We start from the raw sequence: 20,196 nt of genomic DNA on the forward strand, positions 1-20,196 counted from the left end.
AATGAATAACAAAAAAAATTATATCATATGCAAATAAATTATTAATTATTATCAATAAAAAAATATTATTTTTTTTTAAATTTATTCGACAATCAATTATAGCCCACACATGTTTCCATGGAAAAAAAATAAAAAAAAATATAAACTTTATTGTTATGGGTTGTAAAAATACATACTTAATATTATTATTATTATTTGTTTAAAAAAAAAAGTGCATAAGAAGCGAAATATGCGCGCTGACCGACAGAATTCCGTTGAAAAATGCGCAAATAATAATAATAATCAAACGAAAATAAACAAAAAGAAGGGTTGCACAAACTTGTCCGGACTTGTTTATGTATTACATGGTGAACAAGAGTGGGGGTACATGTATTACGCATCAATTGACCAATGAAAAACAAGCCGAAGTAGCCCAGTGCTCAACGAAATGATACGGCGCCCGCCGAAGTTCATAGAAAATGGTAAAAGTAGGGAGAGAATAATAAAAATAAAAAAAAATAAAAAAAACCCCGAAGGACGCCTTTGTCTGTACACACAAGAGAAAAATAGAAAGAGATAAAATTAATTCTATTTCTGTCACGTATAACGTACACATATAAAAATTTTCAGCTGAATTTCGTACATATAAAAAAAAAAGCCTTCAAAAGTATCATCATCATAATTAATACCTTGTGTCATATTGTGTTTTCATATATTCAACGTAAATATCAGCGAAAAATATATTAAAATTATCAATATAATATTGTTATTAAGTGATTATATTAAATTATTAACACCGGTGTTAAATCAAAAAAAAAAATTTACTCAATTTAATGCCAATTTATTGTGAAAAAATGTCTTCTTTCATGGAACGATTTATGCAGTAGCAAAAGGTGATAGAAAAAAAATAAATAACAAACGAAAATTTCGATTTTTATTTCGTCAAAGTTTGGACAATATTTTTTAAATAAATAATTAAATATTTATTTGTGTTAATAGTGTGTAAAAAAAATACAACGTTTATTTTGAAATATTTTGGAAATTTTTTTTTTTTTTCCTGTTTATTTTGAGTGTTGTTATCTCTGGGGGCCGCTTGTTTGGCTCATATCGCGCGTCACGTCATTTTGTCCATTGTTATTTTTGTGAAATAAATAAAAATAATAATAATTAATAAATATCTTTTGTTGAAAATAAATTGATATATTAATAATTACAGCTGTGATTTATTGATATATTTATTTTGTGTATATTAAAAAGACGTCGATCACTGTAATGTACCAAAAGTGTGACACTGAGGAATACTCCGTTACATCTACGATTAAATTCGTACATTCAAAGAGGAAAGGAATCTTTATAAACATTCAAAAAATGCTTCAATGTTCAATAAATATTAAAAATAATATAAGTTTATTAAATTTTTATTTATACTGAATTAATAACATTGTATTTAAAAAACAAAACAATCATCAATATAATATTGATTTATTATTAATATATTCTTGAATCAATTATTTAAGAATAATTAATTATTAAACGTCATTGAGCTGAAAATTCAATTGACAAAATCAATAAACAAAATAACAATTTATTTGTCAGAAAAATAATTTATATTTATTATATTTTTTCATCTTTGCTGTAATAATTTTCAAGATTAATATTAATAAATATAAAGAAAGCATTATTATTCTGATTTAAATAATTTTCAACAAATAAAAATACATCAAAATGAAGCTGTTAGAGAGTACTCGATTTGAGGCAATAAACAGTTCTCTTTGTATTAAAACTGGAGACAGTAAAATCATTGGAAGGTAATTTTAATTTAAATCTAAAATTGGTAATGTTTTTTACAAAACTGGTTGTAATAAACTTTCCAGTAAATAGTTGTTTACAATAAAATAATTAAATTTTTTTATGTTTTTTTATTAAAGAATCGAGAGTTATTCATGTAAAATGGCTGGAAATGATAAACAACTTTATAAAAGATTTAATGCTGAGCTTGGTTTTACACCACATGACCTTCAAGCATTGTCACCACCACAAACATCACTTGGCACATCACCAGCTCAAAGTTATTACAGGTATATATTTAATTAATTTAATAGAAAAATTAATCATTGATAATATTTTTAAAAAATTTTATTTATTTAGTCGTAGTATATCTGGTGATGAGGATGGACCACTTTGTGATACAATAAGCAGAAAAACATTGTTTTATTTAATAGCAACATTAAATTCAGCATTTCATCCTGATTACGATTTTTCTGATGCCAAAAGTCATGAATTTAGCAAAGAGCCAAGTCTTCAATGGGTCATGAATGCTGTTGATAGTAATTTAAGTGCAACAGCTGGTGATCATTATAGAACATTAAGATCAGCACTTTGGTCTGCTCTTGAAGATGAAATATCAATGAATGAATGTGATATTTATAGGTAAATTATTATTAACAATATATTTAACATAATAAACAATAATTAATTAACTGGCTTATTTATATTTTACAGTTATAATCCTGATTTAGCATCAGATCCATTTGGTGAAGATGGCTGTTTATGGTCATTTAATTATTTCTTTTACAACAAAAAACTTAAGCGTATTGTTTTTTTCACATGCAGAACAATTAAGTAAACATATTATTATTTTAAATAAATATTTAAAAAGATAATAATTTATTTCATTTAATTATTATATTTTTTCAGTCCTCTTTACGTATTAGATTCTGGCATTGGCAGTGATTTTGCAATGGATGAGGAGGATGATGATGACAATTATTAAAACAAAAATATAAAAAAAACCTTGAAATATATTTAATAATTTTTTTCTTCAGTTAGTGTAATAAAAACATTATGTTTTTATCATTATTTTTCTTATCATGATAATCGCTTACTTTGACAGATAAGCTTGATATATAAAATTTCACTTTTTTCTTCTTTATAATTAATCAACGAATTTTGGTGTTTAAACATATCAATAATAATACTTCAATGTTAAATTTAAAATTAAAAACAATAACAATACTATTTTATCATTATTTTCATTATTATATTTTCAATTGTTCAGCTAAAAATAAGTTGTTTGTTGTTTGTTTGTTTGAAAATTCGTCGAAATAAAAAATACCGGCCGAGAGATAAAAAATAATCATCTTTGATAAAAAGAAAATAATATATATAAAAATAAACATCATCATTAAGAATTGTACACAATTAACTTGAAAAAAATCAAGATTAATATTATAATTATCAAAAAGTTGAATAAACAATTAATAATAATAATAATTAACTAAAAATAAAACATCAAAGTAATTTCTTTTTTTTTTTTTTTTTGTTTTCATTAACATTATATATGTTTTTACTTGATTCAAAACAGGTACATATAAAATATCAATAAAATATTGCGTTATAGTGTTGGTGATGTATAAATATGGACATAAGAATGAGTGGTATTATAAAAAAAAAATAAAACAAGTACGTAAAAGAAGAAGAAAAAAATTATATATTTTACGCACTGAATAATAATGAAATCATGGTTTTGTTTTATTGTTTTTTTCTTGTCTAGATGGTAAAATATTTGTGTTTAGTATTTAATTTACATCAGCTTAAACAAAAATAATAATTTGTGCAATTCAAATTTAAATGCAGTAGTGAGAAAAATACTTATGTACAATGATAAAAAAGAAAATGAAATTTGTGATAAATTATATTAGACAAAGTCCGTATTTATTCTATTTTAATAATAATAATAATTAATAACATGTATGGTATATTGTTTAAAAAAAAAAAAATTATACAATTGTGTAACAATTAAATTTAAACAATCTAAAAAATAGGCCATAAATTTGAATATTATTTTAGTGTTAAAATCAAAATGAAATAATATAATAAAATATCAATTACATATAATAATTCTTTTTTTTCTTTCTAAAATATATAATATATAAAATTTGGAATCAAATAATTATTTAAAATCTATTATCGGTATTATTTTGAGTTAACAATTAATTATTATTTGTACATCATAACTTCGGGTGATTGATACATACACATGTAGGCATCACAAAGAAGTCTTTTAGCATGTTCAGGTAATTGTCGATCATCAGTTAAATCAGCAAGATAATTTGCTCCTTCTTCACTTAGCCAGTATGGAAAAGTTGGACATGGTACCATTTCAGGAATATTGTATCCATTTTGTTCACCTTAAATAAATAGAAAAAATAAAATTAAAAACAAAATACAATTGTTTATTTTAAAATTATAAATTACCTATTCGATCAGCCATTGAATCGAAAAAACACCATGGTGCTTCTGAACCAGAACCACATTTAACAAATGATACATAATGTGATGTTTCAATACAAACAACAGCTGATAATTCAAGATATAAACGTGGTACTGGACAATGACTTGGTAAAATTGTAAATTCTTCAGGTATACTTAGTACAGTTGGTTTATGATTTATTCGTTTTTCATGTTGATGAACATTTTTTAAACATGGATAACAAAATGCTGTACTTTCAAGACCATCACCACATTGTCCATAACATTCTTTACATTCATATTCAGCACATTTACCACAAACAGTACATTGACGTGGTGAATCTTCAATAATATCAGTAACATCAAGTAATAATGTTGGTTGAATTTTTTGATACATTTTATATGATTTACCAAAACGTGGCATTTGTATTATTAAACATGATGGTACTTCTTTTAATCTAACATTACTTGTAAAAAAACTTTGTTCTAATAATTGTTGTACTGTTGGAATTTTTAAATCATCATCTTTTTCAACAAATAATTGATAATGATATGCATTTTGACCAGAATTTAATTTTAAAAATGGTTCAGCATTTAATATTTGTGCAACAAGAGAAGTTAAAAATTCTTCTGGATCTTTTTCTTCACTTGTTAAACCAGATATTGATGATAATTTTTCTAATAATTTACGTAATTTCATAACTTGACTAGCTTCAACAAATATATTTTTACGTAATGGATTAACAATTTCTTCTCTAAGTACTCTTTGTACTTCTTCATACTCTGGACAATCATATTCATTACGTGGTCTACAAAAATAAAAAGAAAAAAACAATAAACAAACACACTTATTTATCAATAAAAAATTAAATTTTAATAATTATAATATTACCTGAATAATAGACTATCAAATACACATGTAAATGCAAACATGCTAAATAATGTTGCATCTAAATAACATGAATTATGATGTCCCTGAATACCACGATATTTACCACATATTTTTTCAATATCACCTTTTATACATATTGGTCCAACAATACCACTTATAACTGATGGTTTAAGTCTATCCAAATTATCATCATCATTTGTTGGCAATACAAAATCTCTCACATGCTAAAATTAAATATTATTTTTATAAAATCAATTATTTATTTATTTATTTGTGTAAATTAACACTCACTTTTATTGTGTTGGTTAAATAACACTGATTAATATCAACAAATATAGCTCTATTTGGTTGACAATTAAAATATCTGATGTTATTATAAGTACCATCAGTGCCTTCATAATGTGGTCCATCTTTCTAAATCAAAAAATAATTTATTTTTGTAAATTAAATTTTACCTAGAGCTCAATAAAACTTACCAGTTCTACAGCTGCTATAATTTTTTCGGGATTAAGACCAGGTAAATTACCAATCCAACGAATTATTCCACATCTTATTTCTGATCCAAAAAAAACTTCAATTGAATTACCAACATACAGACATTGTCCATTTACTCGTTTGTTCCAGCGACTGGATTCTTTTTTTTCTACCACTAAATCATCTGTTAAAATTATTAAAAATAAATTGTTTAAGCATCAAAATAACATAATAAATAAATTAATATTATTATTTTAATAAATGGATTGTTTATTTTATTTTATTTTTTTTAAATATTTATACCCGATTTATGAAGATTTAATTTATCAAAATTATTATTTAAATCACTATCACAATTTGATTCTACATCACTACTCCATTTATGTTGAAGTAAAAAAATTGGAATATTATCATAATCTTCCATAATAATAAAATAAAATAAAATTGTTATTTTAAAACAACTTGAGAGACAAAGTACAGTCTGAAAGATGCCACGCGTCTGTGTTTAGCTGCTATTTTAAGTCTTACCGAATTTATTATTAACTCTCAATCGAGCTGGGTAATAAAATTTTATCCTTGTACATAATTTAATAGTACAAAACATAATTAAACAAAATGTTTATTATAAAATACACAAACTTACCTATTGAAGGATAATCAATATTTTTAAAATTAATTTTATCATTTGATAATATTTTTGATTTTGTTGATTGATGAAGAATTTTTGGTACTAATGCTTCATTAAGATGTTCATTAATTTCTTTGATATTATAGATATTTTTATTATTTGAATTATCAGGATTATCCAATGATATATTACAAATTAATTTATCATCTTGATTAATTTTTTTATCATTATTTTTACTTGTTAAATTTAAAAAACCATCCAATTGTTTTGTTAATGTTTCATCAATATCCTGTTTATTAAATTTTAATTTATTTTTTTCAGTATCATCAGTGTCATCTGGTCTTCTTGGTAATACATGATTTAGTCTTGTCACAATACCATTTGGACCACATAATTTTTTAGAAATTAGGGATTCATGATAATCATCTGGTTTTTCCTGAGCAAAAAAAAATCGAAAATCGAAAAATATGTTATTTGTTTATTTAAAATTTGAATGTAAATTAAAATGTGTTTAAATTATTGTTAAAAAAAAAAAAGAAAGTAGGTATAATATTTATTAATTTATTAATAATTACCAATAATTCAAGACAAAAATAAAAACCAGGTCCAAATTCTTGTATTGGTTCAATTTTTTTAATAACAGCTTTATATTTATTTCTATCTGGTGATAAATACCAAACTTTATTTCCAACTTTAAGATTTTTAGCATTATCACAATATACATTATCAATAGCTATTTTAACACGTTCTTGTGGTGATGATACAGCTATTAAATAATGCCATATTATTGATGATACAGATATTAATTTATTAACATCACAACGCCATTCTGTTTTATTCCAATCTTTATCATTATTTTTACTATCAAAAATACGTATTCTTAATGAACCATCAGCTAATATTTCATTAGCTTGAACCAACATACCCAACATTAAAAGTTTTATATTTGTACTACATTCACCTGATATTCTGTTCATCAAAATATTTTCTTTTGCAACATAATAACACGATAATGACAACGTGTCATTATACTCATTCCAGTTCATTTTTTTTTTTAAATTATATTTATTTATTTTATAATAATACTTTTTATTTTTTTATTATGGAATATTTAACATTATTATTTTATATATTTTTATAAACAATTTAACAATTTTTTAACATGTTTTATTTATTATTTTTTTTTTAATTATTAGATTTTATCAAACTGATTGACAATTTTTTTTTTTTTTCGACATTTGGCCGTTTTTTTTTTAAATAATTGGCTTAATTATTTTTCAACAATTATAACAAATTACAACTTACAATTGATGTTGACATTTTGACAGGTCTTTTATATGCATTATTTGCATTTTTTTTTTAATTATATTATATGTATACGCAAGCGTGACAAACAAATGATGAGTCTCGATCGATAATGTTGATTCAGCTTTTTTATCGACTGTAATCATTTGTTTATTAATAAAATTAATTATTTATAATTATGTAAAATATGAACAAAAATCAAGATGTTGATAAGACTACTAAACAAAAAATTTATCCAAATGATTTCGAAAGAATTAGGTTTGAGATATCAATCAAGGATTCCAATGAATCAATTCGAAGGTACTTGATGATGATTTACCTGGTTCTTATCTATGTCATCATCTTGATGATATATCAAATGGTATTTTTTTTTTTGCTTGATAGATTAACCGATCGTAATGAGCAACTAATGTCAATGATTGAAGAAACAAAGCAACAAATTGAGTCCCATAATATAGAATCGAAAAACACAATTGCTGATATGAATTCAGAGCTGAACTTAACACTTGATAAATTACATGATCATCGAAAATCAGCTGATATAATTGAACGTCAAAGAATTGATAACAGAGATAAACATAATAATAAAATGAATTTATTACAAGAAAAATATGAAAATCATAGAAAAATTGAATTGTCTAAGATAAAAATTATAAGTATATGAAGATTCTTTTTAAATTCAATGAGCTAAAAATAATATTTATCATTTAATTTTAGCTGGAAAAATTTATGCATTAGAAAATTATAAAAAAGTTCAACAAGAATTAAATAATAAACTTAATGACAATGACAATGTCATGATTAAAAATGATGAGCAATTGACAGAGCGTTTGATCCAGATTGATCAAAAATTAAAACTTGATGAACAAAAGTAACAAACATCTTACGATAATTTGTTTATACCTAATTATTATTGTTTTTTTATTTTTTCACCCAACAGATTATATCAAAATTTACGAAAAAATATTTATGATATATTTAAATTAGATCAAGCTAGATGTTCAAAAGGTAATCAAGCTGTTAAACGATTATTTCGTGAGAATGTTAATATAAGAAATGAGCTGGAGCAAATAGAAATTGATAAAAAATCCAAAAAGAATTGAGGTTGATTAAGATGATTAAATGCAAAAATTTATGACTAAATTAATAATAATTATATTAAAAAATAACATTACAATTTTTAAAATTATTTATAATAATTTTATTATTATTTTTTTGTTTGTTTCTTTGACTTTGTGTCAGGCATGGAAATTTTATGATCAGGCTTGATGAATTTCTTAACCTTGGCTTTGTTGAGTTTACTGAAAAAATTAAATTAATAAAATTAATTAAATAAATAAATATAATAAATAATTGAAGATTAATATAATATATAAAAAATAAGACATACAAGCTTCTGGTACTTGGTGCAACAATGCTTCTTTTTTGTAGTGATTTATATCTGTCTCTCAATAAATTACCAGTTGGATCAGCATTTCTTAAATTACCAGATAAATCTTGTCCCATAACAAAATCTAAATCTGGTGCTTCAAATTTAGTTTTACCCAATACTTTTGGTTCAGTTAATGCTTTTTTTTCTTCTTTAGCTAAACGTATTTCTCGTGTTTTTTCATCTACAACTTCTTTTGTTTCAATTTGTGATTTCATTTTTCTTAATTTATACATATCACCAATTTTTTTCTTTTCAATTTTAGCATTTTTTAGCTTTAATGCTAATAATTTTTGTTCTCTTTGTTTACGACGTTGTTGTTTTGTTTTTTTCTTTAATTTTGCTGGTGGATTTATTGAACGTACTTCACCAGGATGACTATCTTCTTCTTCATCTTCAGTTTCAGATTTAACTCCACCTTTTGATGCTGGTAAACCTTGTGATGATTCTGATAACCAATTTGATTCTTTAGCATCTTCTGTTACCTATTAAAAATTGAATATAAACAAAAATTAGTAAATATAAACAAAAATCAATATAATTCTTATCAATAAAAAATAATCAAATACCTTTTTAAACATTTTATCAGTAACACGATTTAAATGTTTTTCTTCTTTTATCAATTGTTTTTCTTGTGCAGCAATTGTATGAAGAAGTTGTTGATGATCATCCCAAGATGGATTATAAGATGTACCAGGATGTGGTGCTTCAACAGCAGCTATTTTATGAATTGATGGTGTCTTGACACGTATTGATTTTTTAGGTGGTTTTGTGTGACGTAAAGTATCAGATGTAAACCATTCACAATCAATTTCTTTACCATGAATTATTGTTTTATTATTTTTTTCTTCATCAGCCCAAACATCAGTTGAAAAATCACCACGTTTATAACGTTTATCTTTTTTTAATTGAGCTAAACCACGATTTTTTAATGCATCTTTTTCTTTTTTTGTTAATTGACCATTTGCTTTTCTTGTTATTTCATTATTTCTTGTTATTGGATTTTTACGTTCTTCAGGTGTTTTAACACGATTACGTTTACCAACTGGATCTGGTACAGCTGTATAACATGATGTTAATATATCACAATGTTTTAATTGTGAATTACGTAGTGCTAAACGTTGTGCAGCTTTATTTTCATAAACTTCAATCAATTTATCATCAGCTTTTGAGTCAACAATAAATAACTCTTCATCTTGTTTTTTTGAAAAATCACCAGTACGTTCTTCAAACCTTTGATTTTCTAGATGTTCATCAAGACCATCAATGTGTACATTACGCCATCCTTTTTTAGTTTTTTTAGAAGATATTTTTTTTTTAATTAATTTTCTAACAACTTTTGCATCTTTTTTACGTAATGCTATTTTAGTGTTTTTAGATATTTTAATAGCCATTTTTGTCAACAATTTATTTCTTATTAAATAATAATTATATTTATATTTTTTATTACGACAATAATATAATTCTCAAGTCTAAATTGGAGTCCACACTGCACGTTTTCTGTAACCAATCAATTATAATAATAATAATAATAATAATAATAATTAAAAGTTGGGTTAGGTTAATTATTTTTACACAGTATCGTTTTTCCTTCTAAAAAAAAAAAAAAAGGATAGAAAATTGAGCCAGAAGTGAAAGAGAAAAGGATAGAAACAAAAGTTTGGGAACGTACTCAAAGAGGACGCCGGCAGTTTAATTCCAGAATTACGCCATGTTTTTTTCATGGAAATTTCAACCAATCGTAATTTAGTAAAAAAAGTAAAAAAATAAAAAATAACTGATTTTCGGCTCTTGTTCTCTTTTTAGATCCGCCGTCGCCCCGTCAATCATGGTAAGCTACAATAAATTTATGATAAATTAATTTAAAGCAATTTGGAGGTTACTTTTTGGATAATCCAAATTGTAAAAAATATAGATAATAATATTAAACTTGATTAAAATATGATGACAGTATTAATTGTTTTTTTTTAATGTGATTATTACAGACAAAGGGTACATCTAGCTTTGGTAAACGCCATAATAAGACACACACGTTGTGTCGACGATGTGGTCGTTCATCTTATCACATTCAAAAATCAGAATGTGCACAATGTGGATACCCAGCTAAAAAAATGCGTTCCTGTAAGTTGATACACTTGATATTTTAATTAATTATCAAGTTAAAATTGTTGGTGATATGTTAATTAATTTTATTTATTATTAATTCAATAGACAACTGGTCCGTCAAGGCCAAGAGGAGGAAGACCACTGGTACTGGCCGCATGCGTCATCTTAAAATTGTCCGCAGGAAGTTCAAGTAAGTTTATTTAATAAAAACATCAATAAATCATTCAATCATCATCAACTTGTAATGAACAATTGTCTAATAAATTTATTGTTCATTTTTATTTTACAGGAATGCATTCAGAGAAGGTGTTCCAAAACCAAAAGCTGTTGCTGCCAAGTAATTTTACTCCAATGTCAAAAATTAATACTGAACTACATGTTGGTTAATGATTTATCAATAATAAAAAACAGGAGTAATTACAATTTATTTTGTTGTTGATTTATTTGTTTAATTATTATTATTTATCAATCCTTAGACTATTAAGAAAATAATTATTTAAAAAATGATAATTATGCAGTTTTATTGATGCTGTATTTAAACTTGATGATAATTTAATTTAACAATTGTTGTTATTTAATTTAAATAATTCTTAATTAAAAAAAAACAATTGTTAATAGTTTTGACAATAATTTGTTTATTAAATATCAAATTAATATTTATTATTAGGTGACAAATTAATGGCGGGCATAGAAAAGTATTGACAATCAATTGTTGTTAAGACAATAATATATTAATATGTTATTAAAACATTAAACAATATTTTCTTAATAACAATTGGTTTATTTTTTTTTTTTTTAATCATTTGTTGTTGATAATTTTTCTAATGCCACCATTAGTAGATAAAACAGTCGAAAAAAAAATGGCCGTTCATGATAAATTACATATGAATGCCATTGATCCTCCAATGAGAATCATTTAATATTAAAAATTAAAATTTCATTGGCTAATTTTATAAATAAACATATAAAAGTAAGATAATTGGTTTAGCTATTTTGTCATGAATTCTCGTGGACCAATGACAATGATCCACGAAAACTAAGCTAGACCGACCAACAAACTGACAGAGATTCTTTCAACTTTTTCTATATTTGGTAAAATAAAATAAATAAGCTCGACTCTTTGATCTTTAGTTAAATTTTTTGTCTACAACAATTACCAAGAGGCTCGAGGATAGTCAATATTATCAAGGCAATTGCCAATAAATCATCAAAAATGCTAGGACTCATATGTAAGTTAAATTAAATCCAAGGAAATATTTTGTTTATAATAATTTTACAAAAAAAAAAAAAAATAACAAACCGGCTTTGTTGTTGACTTTAACCGGTTATTTTAAAAATATATTTATTTGTTGGTTTTTTAGGCTTGGCTTTCTTAGTTGGTGGTGCAAATTGTATGTACTCTTCCACGTCAGATGTTGTTGAGCTAACACCAAGTAATTTTGATAAACTAGTTATAAATAGTGATCACGTATGGGTTGTTGAATTTTATGCACCATGGTGTGGTCATTGTCAATCTTTAACTCCAGAATACAACAAAGCTGCAACAGCTCTTAAGGTAAATTTATTATTTACAAAAAAAAATCATGTATCAATTAATTTACATTTTATATTTAACAGGGAGTTGTTAAAGTTGGTGCTGTTAATGCTGATGAGCATAAATCACTTGGTGGACAATATGGTGTACGTGGTTTTCCAACAATTAAAATATTTGGAGCAAATAAAAAGAAGCCAGAAGATTTTAATGGAGCAAGAACTGCAGCTGGTATTGTTGATGGTGCATTGAGTGCTGCTAAAGACAAAGTTAAAGCTGTACTTGGTGGAAAAAAATCCGACTCAAAGGTACATATTGCAATTTATAAAATATAATTTTATAAAATAAAAATCTAATGATGTTATTTAATTTAGAAATCAAAGGGATCATCAGATGATGTTATTGAACTGACTGATGATAATTTCGATAAACTTGTATTGAATTCTGATGACATATGGTTGGTTGAATTCTTTGCACCATGGTGTGGACATTGTAAAAATCTTGCACCAGAATGGGCATCAGCAGCATCTGAACTTAAAGGAAAAGTTAAACTTGGTGCTCTTGATGCAACTGTACATACATCAAAAGCATCTGAATATAATATTCGTGGTTATCCAACAATTAAATATTTTGCTGGTGGTAAAAAAGATTCTGATTCAGTTGCTGATTATGATGGTGGTAGAACATCACAAGCTATTGTCAGTTGGGCACTTGATAAATTTAATGACAATTTACCAGCTCCAGATGTCATTCAATTAACTGGTAAACAATCAATGAAAGATGCTTGTGATGATAAACCACTTTGTGTTGTATCTGTTTTGCCTCATATTCTTGATTGTCAATCAAAATGTAGAAATGATTATTTAAATACATTAAAAACACTTGCTGAAAAATACAAGCAAAAGATGTGGGGGTAAGTAAAAATAAAAAAAACAATTGAAAGAATAAAATGTTAACAATTTGATAATTAAAATTGTTTTTTTCTTTGTTTAGATGGGTTTGGGCAGAAGCTGGAAGTCAACCAGCAGTTGAAGAAGCATTGGAAATTGGTGGTTTTGGTTATCCAGCACTTGCTGCAGTTAATGCCAGAAAAATGAAATATTCATTGTTAAAAGGAAGTTATAGTTTTGATGGAATAAATAGTTTCTTACGTGATTTGAGTTATGGACGTGGTGGTACTGCTCCATTGAGAGGTGCTGAACTTCCAAAAATACATGAAACTGAAGCTTGGGATGGCAAAGATGGAGTTCCACCACAAGAAGAAGAAATTGATCTTAGTGATGTTGATTTAGATGAAAAAGAAGAACTCTAAGTACTGATTAATTTAAATTTAAAATAAAATCAACGAGTCCTTTAAAAGCATTTATTATTATTTTTTTTTTTTCTACATCCATGCTATATCTTCCATTCAGGTCAGTTGGTTTTTTTTGTTAATTCCTAATTGACCTTTGAATTTATATGTTTAGGTCATTCCAAAATTTTTTATACAAATAAAATATTAATGAAAATTTCAACAACTTGATTTGTATTTTTTTAGAAATTTTACACATTAATATATCGTGTGATGTTCATATATATATTAAATATTAAAAGTAAAATTTAATAAACTGTCTGTCCAATTTAAATAAAATTTAAATAAACTGTACATTTCATTGCACAAGAAAAATAATTTTTTTAAGATACATAAGATTTATAAGAAAAAATTCCACTTAATTATAATTTGTTATTTTTTTTTCGATAAATAAAAGTCTTGAATAAATTTATTTGCTATTATTTATAATTTATTTATCAATTGTTCTTCAGTCGAAATTCAGTTTTTACAATAGAAATATTTTTTATTTTAATCATTTAAAATTGCAACAGTAAGAAATATATATTTTCAATTCGATTAGAGTATTTTTTTTACTGATGATTATTATTTATTTATAATAATTAAACACTTGCTAGTTCAATCATATCATAATTTCTTTCTTTTTTACATAAAAATGGATAAAATAAAAATGCATAATAGCCTGAAGTTGAAATAACAATTGCTCCAATAATAAGAGCAATCAAACCCCAAGCAGATAAACCAAATCCACTTCTTCTAATTTTTCCATTTGCATTATTTTCTGATGTTAATTTTTGAACTGATGATTTTGTATTTTCATTATTTGTTCTATTATTTGTTCTATTATTTGATCTCGAATTTCGTAATCCATATACACTATTAGATCTACCAACACCAGCAGTTATTTCTGTAATAACTAAAATGAAAAATATTAAAACATGTAGGTTTTTTTTTTCATTGATCATAAATCAATAAATGTGTCACATGAGATAACAGTTTCAAGTTACATTTTATTTGTATATGCAAATTGAAAAATAAATAAATTTAATATAAAGCTGTAAAATGAATTTTATTAAAAAAATATATATTAATTTCATACCTAATACCAGTGTAAATAAAAAAATTATTGACATCTTCATGTTGATGGATTTAATTGGATTTAATTGTTGATAATTGACAGATTTTGGAGTATTTTTAAGTGACGCTGACTTGAATTTACTTAAGTATTCAGCATCCACATTCCACCTTTTATATTATTATTTTTTTTAGCTTCTTGTTGCTTCTTGTTTTCAACATGTCAACTGTATAGTTTGTGCTGTCCTGTCTTATTGTTGGATACTATAGAATTTTTTTTTTTCAAGAGAGGGACCAGATATCAGCAGGTTGAGCCGGTGTTTATAAATATTATTATAAAATAATAAAAAAAAAACACAACAATGGATAATTTGATAATACGAGAAGCTCGTGTAGAAGATTGCCAAGCAATTCGTGATTTAATTCAGGTATTTTATTTGTTTTTAAAAAATATCCAAGTATTTTTATTGAATGCCAAAGTTAATATGACACATGTGATTTAATTAAATTATTGATTGATTTAGGAATTGGCAGATTTCGAAAAAATGCCAGAAGGACCAAAAATAAACACTAAAGGTAATTTGTTTATAAAAATATAATTATTATTGTAATTATAACATGAATTATTTAATTTTTTAGATTTAGAAAATGATGGTTTTGGAGAACAAGCAATGTTTCATTCATTTGTTGCTCAACTTGATGATAAAATTGTTGGATATGCAATATATTATTATACATATTCAACTTGGGGTGGTAAATCAATGTATCTAGAAGATTTATATGTTTGTCCTGATGTACAAAAGAAAAGAATTGGAAGTCGTTTATTTGATACTGTTGCTAAGGTACTTGTATATTAAATTTAATAACAAATTAACAAATAAAATGAATGATTAGTTTTATTAATATTCTTATAATTGATAATAATTTTAGAAAGCTGTTGATATGAATTGTTGGAGATTGGATTTTTCTGTTCTTGAGTGGAATCCAGCTACAAGCTTCTACGAACACAAAGGTGCTGTTGATATAACAACAACTGAAAAATGGCATCACTTTCGTTTAGATAAAGATGCACTTAAAAAGCTTGCTGATAAATTAGTTAATTAAAAAAAAACAATGAGCATTTGATTTTAATTAAAAGCAAGACAATCATCATTGATTAATTTTTTTTCATTTTGATGATACGTGCCATATTTGAATTTAAGTTGAGTGACTAACAATAGTAAATTACTTTTATAATTAAATTCATTTAATGTATAGGTACTAAATTATTTTTATGCCAATTGTTGATTTAATAAAAAAATTATTCAAGTATTTGTGTGTTCATTTTGGAGTGATATTCATAGATTATTTGGCATGACAATTTTTAATTTTTCTGTTTTATCTAATCATGTGTTGCTACTGAGCCTACTGAGTAAAAAGATATTTATAAAAGATATTGGACAACAATATACGCACACGTTCACAGTTCAATTTATTGTTCTAGAATTTTTTAATAATAAATATATATTTGTTAGACATTTAATAAAAATTATGGATAATTTAAAAATTCGAGATGCTTGTGTTGAAGATTGCAAAGTAATTCGTCAATTAATTCAGGTACTTATTACAAATTTAATAATAAAATGCATTTTTATTTAAAAAATTTGAAGGTTAATAATGCCTTTTGTTTATTTATTTATTAATCAATTATAATTATATTTAATTTTTACAGGAATTAGCAGATTTTCAAAAAATTCCAAATGGTCCAAAAATTGGTGTTAAAGGTAATTTTTATTTTTGATGTTGACATTATTATTATTGTTAAACAAAAGAAGATTGTTATTAAAAATTAAATTAGAAAATTAAAATTTCATAATGAATTTATGATTATTCAGATTTGGAAAAAGATGGATTTGGTGATCGACCATTGTTTCAAGCACTTGTTGCTCAACTTGATGATAAAATAATTGGCTATACAATGTATTACAATACCTACTCACCCTGGGGAGGAAAATCAATGTGTCTTGAGGATTTATACGTATGTCCTGATTATCAAAAAAAAGGAATTGGTAGTCTTCTATTCGATTGTGTTGCCAAGGTAAAAAATTTATCAATAACTCAATTTATTTTTAAATATAAATATATTAATTAATAATTTAATAATTATAGATAGCTGTTGATACAAATTGTTATCAATTGGATTTTATAGTTCTCGAGTGGAATCCTGCAACAAATTTCTACAAACACAAAGGAGCTATTGACTTAACAACAACTGAAAAATGGCAACATTATCGTTTAGATAAAAATGCACTTGAAAAACTTGCAAATAAAAAAAAATTATAAATATTTTTTTTCATTAATTATAATAGTTCAAGTATTAACTTAAAATTTTATCTAAAAAAAAAAGTCAAACATACTTCTATTGTTTTTTAAAAAAAAAACCAAAAACATACATTAAAAAATGTCGAAAGAAGAAATGAAAATAAAATTATTTAATAATAATTGGAAAGGTTTTGGATTTGATTTTAACATTTGGAATGATAATAATTCTCCAGTTATCAAAATAAATGATGATAAAGAAATAAATTTAAATGAAAATTGTGGTATTTTATCTGATAGAATTATCGAAACATGTTCTAGTTTCTTAACAAAATGTCCAGTAACAGGAAAATTTATTCTGGGCAAATGTAATCTCAGCAAAAAGGTACCAATATCATCAATAACGTCATTCAGCTTTTATGATATTTATTTAATTTTTAGAATCTTATTGACATCAGTGCCTTGGCTCATCATAAACATCTACAACACTTGAACATATCCCACAATAACCTGAAGGATTTATCACCACTTGGTTGCCTTGATCATCTTCTTTATCTAAATGCATCCTACAATAAAATAAAAGACGTGTTAAAATTCAATTCTCCTGTCTATCTAACTTACGTCAACCTCTCTCACAACAAAATAAAATTCATTCAAGATTTATCAGAATTTTGGAGCATTGTTAAGCTCAATCTTTCTCATAATAGAATCGAAAAAATAACTGGACTTGATAACCTACGGTAATCAAATCAACATAATAAATATTAATTTTAATTTAATAAAATTATTATCTATTCAACAGACATTTAAAAGATTTAAATTTATCATTTAATTTGATTGAAAATGTTGATAATTTATATCATTTAAAAATTGAAGAATTAAATTTAGAATATAATTGTATTAAAACATTTTCATCATCAATTAATAATGAATCATTATTAAAAACTTTATCAAATTTAAAAAATATATTATTAGCACATAATAGTATAACATCATTAGATTTTTTAGAAGATAATCATTCACTTTGTTTGATTGATTTAAAGTCAAATAAATTATCTGATTTATTTGAAATATCACATTTAAAAGGTCATCCAATTTATGAAATTGATTTACGTGGAAATCATTGTGTTAAATGGTCAAATTACAAAGATCTTATATTATTTTTAATACCACATGTTGTATTTATTGATGGTTTTCCAGTAACAATTACTGAACGTATATCAGCAATGACAAAATTTGAGCCATCTGTTGATTTATTAGCATCACAATATATCAGAAGGCTCATACTTTTTGAGCAATTAAATTTTTCAAATATTAATCATGATAATGAGTTGGCTTATGATGAATCAGAGCCTCTTTTATTAATTCTAACTGGACCATCAGCTTCTAGAAAAATTAGACTTGGTCTTTACATTGCTGAGACACTATCGAAAAATGTAAAAATTATTTTTATCATTTAAAATTACGTTATTAAATAACAAGATTATGTTGGTTGGATTTTAGGTGAGGTATTGTCCTAGTCATACAACTAGAGAATTTTCAACAAGTAATTTAGAAGCAAAAGCATATGAATATTTTGAACGTGAAGAATTTAATGAGATGGCTGAAAAAGGAGAATATTTAACAATTGAAGAACTTGTTGGCGATAATTATGGATTTCGTAAATAAACAAAAAAAATTAATTATAAAATGAATAATAATTTAATGAATAAATTTTACAGATAAAAGTGAAATAATTAAATTAAAAAATGAAAATAAAATTGGAATAACACAAATGGATTTACAATCATCAATACAAATGAAAAAACGTTATTCAAATATTAAATTAATATTTATTCTTGTTAAAGATGAATTGATACATTGTGAATTGATTGAAGAAAAATTTAAAATATTTACATGGATTAAAGATAGTGTTGATAATTTATTGGCACTTACAATAACTAAAAATTCATCACAAATAATTAATGATAATGAAATTAATTCAGCGAATATTGTAACAAGTGTTATTGATGAATTGATAAATAATTTAAATATTTCATTAAATAATGAATCAATTTATTCATCAATTGATGATAAATTTTTTCTACCAAGAAAAACAAAAACACGTCTTGAAATATTTCAAGAAAATAATAAACATATTACATTTGATACTGATGATTCAATTGAAGATTTTAATTTTGATCAAGATCATGATGAATTAAAGGTTGTTTATTATGTTTTTCAATTTAAAGATTAACTTTTTTTTAAAGCAGACAGTGATAATTTGAATTAATCATTTTAGATAATGCTTGATGAAGAATCAAATATTATTATTGATGATGAGATTACAAAAAAAAAACGTAAACAAGCAAAAGTTTTATATCGACGTAGTACAATGAATGAAATTGATCATCAAGATGATGAAGTTAAATCATTAACAAGTGAAGAATCACAAGATAAATTATATCCATTTATTAAAAAATTAGAAAATAAAAAAACACTTATGAAATATTATGTTGATATTGTTTTAAAATCAAGACAAGATTATATTGATTATCATTTAAATAATCCTGGATTTTATTCATTTATGGTAAATGATTTAATTAACAATTAAAAATATAAATTACATGATAATTTTATTAATAAAATTTTTTAGGTTTTTACTGATAAATTTGAAACACATGCTGTTAAATCATTGACTCATTTTATCAAGAATTTGAAGATAAAACATTATTATCAATCTTCAGCTGAAATTAAGTATCTACATGATAAAATTATTCCAAAAAAAATTGATGAATTTATCAATGCTCTATCATCAGCCAAATAAACTTAACTAATTTTTCTAATAAATTTTAATTTTTTCTAATCAATATATAAATGATAATATTAATTTTAAAAACATCATTAATATTTTATTATT

General features: G+C 24.3%; 8 protein-coding genes across 8 annotated transcripts; 5 read left to right on the forward strand and 3 right to left on the reverse strand.

Moving 5' to 3' along the window:
- The first annotated feature begins 368 nt into the window (after window positions 1-368).
- Window positions 369-4,069, forward strand: LOC122853224 (repressor of RNA polymerase III transcription MAF1 homolog). The gene is made up of 5 exons (XM_044153557.1): window positions 369-1,787; window positions 1,908-2,057; window positions 2,128-2,409; window positions 2,482-2,601; window positions 2,677-4,069. Exons 1-5 carry the CDS (start codon window positions 1,705-1,707, stop codon window positions 2,750-2,752), a joined length of 711 nt encoding a protein of 236 aa, XP_044009492.1. The 5' UTR covers window positions 369-1,704; the 3' UTR covers window positions 2,753-4,069.
- Window positions 3,979-7,589, reverse strand: LOC122853222 (ubiquitin carboxyl-terminal hydrolase CYLD). Its single transcript, XM_044153556.1, has 7 exons — window positions 6,800-7,589; window positions 6,240-6,660; window positions 5,599-5,780; window positions 5,414-5,536; window positions 5,123-5,346; window positions 4,237-5,039; window positions 3,979-4,169 (listed from the first exon to the last, which is right to left on the reverse strand). The coding sequence occupies exons 1-7, from the start codon at window positions 7,268-7,270 to the stop codon at window positions 3,979-3,981; spliced, it is 2,415 nt and encodes an 804-aa protein (XP_044009491.1). The 5' UTR covers window positions 7,271-7,589.
- An 832-nt stretch (window positions 7,590-8,421) lies between these two features.
- Window positions 8,422-10,458, reverse strand: LOC122853225 (ribosome biogenesis protein NOP53). The gene is made up of 3 exons (XM_044153558.1): window positions 9,528-10,458; window positions 8,920-9,443; window positions 8,422-8,830 (listed from the first exon to the last, which is right to left on the reverse strand). The coding sequence occupies exons 1-3, from the start codon at window positions 10,350-10,352 to the stop codon at window positions 8,737-8,739; spliced, it is 1,443 nt and encodes a 480-aa protein (XP_044009493.1). The 5' UTR covers window positions 10,353-10,458; the 3' UTR covers window positions 8,422-8,736.
- A 232-nt stretch (window positions 10,459-10,690) lies between these two features.
- On the forward strand, window positions 10,691-11,491 carry LOC122853226 (60S ribosomal protein L37). The gene is made up of 4 exons (XM_044153559.1): window positions 10,691-10,789; window positions 10,944-11,079; window positions 11,170-11,254; window positions 11,354-11,491. The coding sequence occupies exons 1-4, from the start codon at window positions 10,787-10,789 to the stop codon at window positions 11,403-11,405; spliced, it is 276 nt and encodes a 91-aa protein (XP_044009494.1). The 5' UTR covers window positions 10,691-10,786; the 3' UTR covers window positions 11,406-11,491.
- A 595-nt stretch (window positions 11,492-12,086) lies between these two features.
- Window positions 12,087-14,237, forward strand: LOC122853253 (protein disulfide-isomerase A6 homolog). Its single transcript, XM_044153610.1, has 5 exons — window positions 12,087-12,293; window positions 12,426-12,619; window positions 12,682-12,903; window positions 12,970-13,508; window positions 13,589-14,237. The coding sequence occupies exons 1-5, from the start codon at window positions 12,278-12,280 to the stop codon at window positions 13,905-13,907; spliced, it is 1,290 nt and encodes a 429-aa protein (XP_044009545.1). The 5' UTR covers window positions 12,087-12,277; the 3' UTR covers window positions 13,908-14,237.
- A 111-nt stretch (window positions 14,238-14,348) lies between these two features.
- LOC122853271 lies at window positions 14,349-15,203 on the reverse strand. Its single transcript, XM_044153634.1, has 2 exons — window positions 15,025-15,203; window positions 14,349-14,841 (listed from the first exon to the last, which is right to left on the reverse strand). Exons 1-2 carry the CDS (start codon window positions 15,062-15,064, stop codon window positions 14,528-14,530), a joined length of 354 nt encoding a protein of 117 aa, XP_044009569.1. The 5' UTR covers window positions 15,065-15,203; the 3' UTR covers window positions 14,349-14,527.
- A 110-nt stretch (window positions 15,204-15,313) lies between these two features.
- Window positions 15,314-20,103, forward strand: LOC122851106. Its single transcript, XM_044150153.1, has 15 exons — window positions 15,314-15,427; window positions 15,524-15,575; window positions 15,639-15,841; window positions 15,930-16,100; window positions 16,711-16,762; window positions 16,874-17,076; window positions 17,148-17,300; window positions 17,449-17,702; window positions 17,756-18,037; window positions 18,100-18,733; window positions 18,801-18,957; window positions 19,019-19,207; window positions 19,421-19,500; window positions 19,579-19,863; window positions 19,933-20,103. The coding sequence occupies exons 1-15, from the start codon at window positions 15,362-15,364 to the stop codon at window positions 20,101-20,103; spliced, it is 2,952 nt and encodes a 983-aa protein (XP_044006088.1). The 5' UTR covers window positions 15,314-15,361.
- On the forward strand, window positions 16,431-17,344 carry LOC122853266 (diamine acetyltransferase 1-like). The gene is made up of 4 exons (XM_044153630.1): window positions 16,431-16,595; window positions 16,711-16,762; window positions 16,874-17,076; window positions 17,148-17,344. The coding sequence occupies exons 1-4, from the start codon at window positions 16,530-16,532 to the stop codon at window positions 17,319-17,321; spliced, it is 495 nt and encodes a 164-aa protein (XP_044009565.1). The 5' UTR covers window positions 16,431-16,529; the 3' UTR covers window positions 17,322-17,344.
- Window positions 20,104-20,196: the final 93 nt, after the last annotated feature.

Source organism: Aphidius gifuensis, linkage group LG3 (assembly GCF_014905175.1).
Source record: "Aphidius gifuensis isolate YNYX2018 linkage group LG3, ASM1490517v1, whole genome shotgun sequence".
Classification (NCBI taxonomy): Eukaryota; Metazoa; Arthropoda; class Insecta; order Hymenoptera; family Braconidae; genus Aphidius; species Aphidius gifuensis.

Bases quoted from the DNA above. Each gene is read 5' to 3' on its own strand.
- LOC122853253 (XM_044153610.1), top strand. The intron at 12,904-12,969 runs GTACATATTGCA...TATTTAATTTAG, and splicing joins GAAAAAAATCCGACTCAAAG to AAATCAAAGGGATCATCAGA. The intron at 13,509-13,588 runs GTAAGTAAAAAT...TTCTTTGTTTAG, and splicing joins TACAAGCAAAAGATGTGGGG to ATGGGTTTGGGCAGAAGCTG.
- LOC122853226 (XM_044153559.1), top strand. The intron at 11,080-11,169 runs GTAAGTTGATAC...TTAATTCAATAG, and splicing joins AGCTAAAAAAATGCGTTCCT to ACAACTGGTCCGTCAAGGCC. The intron at 11,255-11,353 runs GTAAGTTTATTT...TTTATTTTACAG, and splicing joins ATTGTCCGCAGGAAGTTCAA to GAATGCATTCAGAGAAGGTG.
- LOC122853225 (XM_044153558.1), bottom strand. From the start codon at position 10,352: ATGGCTATTAAAATATCTAAAAACACTAAAATAGCATTACGTAAAAAA. The intron at 9,444-9,527 runs GTATTTGATTAT...AATTTTTAATAG, and splicing joins CTGATAAAATGTTTAAAAAG to GTAACAGAAGATGCTAAAGA. The intron at 8,831-8,919 runs GTATGTCTTATT...TAATTTTTTCAG, and splicing joins GCACCAAGTACCAGAAGCTT to TAAACTCAACAAAGCCAAGG.
- LOC122853271 (XM_044153634.1), bottom strand. From the start codon at position 15,064: ATGAAGATGTCAATAATTTTTTTATTTACACTGGTATTAG. The intron at 14,842-15,024 runs GTATGAAATTAA...TTTTCATTTTAG, and splicing joins TTTATTTACACTGGTATTAG to TTATTACAGAAATAACTGCT.
- LOC122853222 (XM_044153556.1), bottom strand. From the start codon at position 7,270: ATGAACTGGAATGAGTATAATGACACGTTGTCATTATCGTGTTATTAT. The intron at 6,661-6,799 runs GTAATTATTAAT...TTTTTTGCTCAG, and splicing joins ATTTTTGTCTTGAATTATTG to GAAAAACCAGATGATTATCA. The intron at 5,537-5,598 runs GTAAGTTTTATT...TTTTTGATTTAG, and splicing joins TTATAGCAGCTGTAGAACTG to AAAGATGGACCACATTATGA.
- LOC122851106 (XM_044150153.1), top strand. From the start codon at position 15,362: ATGGATAATTTGATAATACGAGAAGCTCGTGTAGAAGATTGCCAAGCA. The intron at 16,101-16,710 runs TAAAAAAAAACA...TAATTTTTACAG, and splicing joins TTGCTGATAAATTAGTTAAT to GAATTAGCAGATTTTCAAAA. The intron at 18,958-19,018 runs GTAAATAAACAA...TAAATTTTACAG, and splicing joins TGGCGATAATTATGGATTTC to ATAAAAGTGAAATAATTAAA.
- LOC122853224 (XM_044153557.1), top strand. From the start codon at position 1,705: ATGAAGCTGTTAGAGAGTACTCGATTTGAGGCAATAAACAGTTCTCTT. The intron at 2,058-2,127 runs GTATATATTTAA...TTATTTATTTAG, and splicing joins CCAGCTCAAAGTTATTACAG to TCGTAGTATATCTGGTGATG. The intron at 2,602-2,676 runs GTAAACATATTA...ATATTTTTTCAG, and splicing joins TTCACATGCAGAACAATTAA to TCCTCTTTACGTATTAGATT.
- LOC122853266 (XM_044153630.1), top strand. From the start codon at position 16,530: ATGGATAATTTAAAAATTCGAGATGCTTGTGTTGAAGATTGCAAAGTA. The intron at 16,596-16,710 runs GTACTTATTACA...TAATTTTTACAG, and splicing joins TAATTCGTCAATTAATTCAG to GAATTAGCAGATTTTCAAAA. The intron at 17,077-17,147 runs GTAAAAAATTTA...TAATAATTATAG, and splicing joins TATTCGATTGTGTTGCCAAG to ATAGCTGTTGATACAAATTG.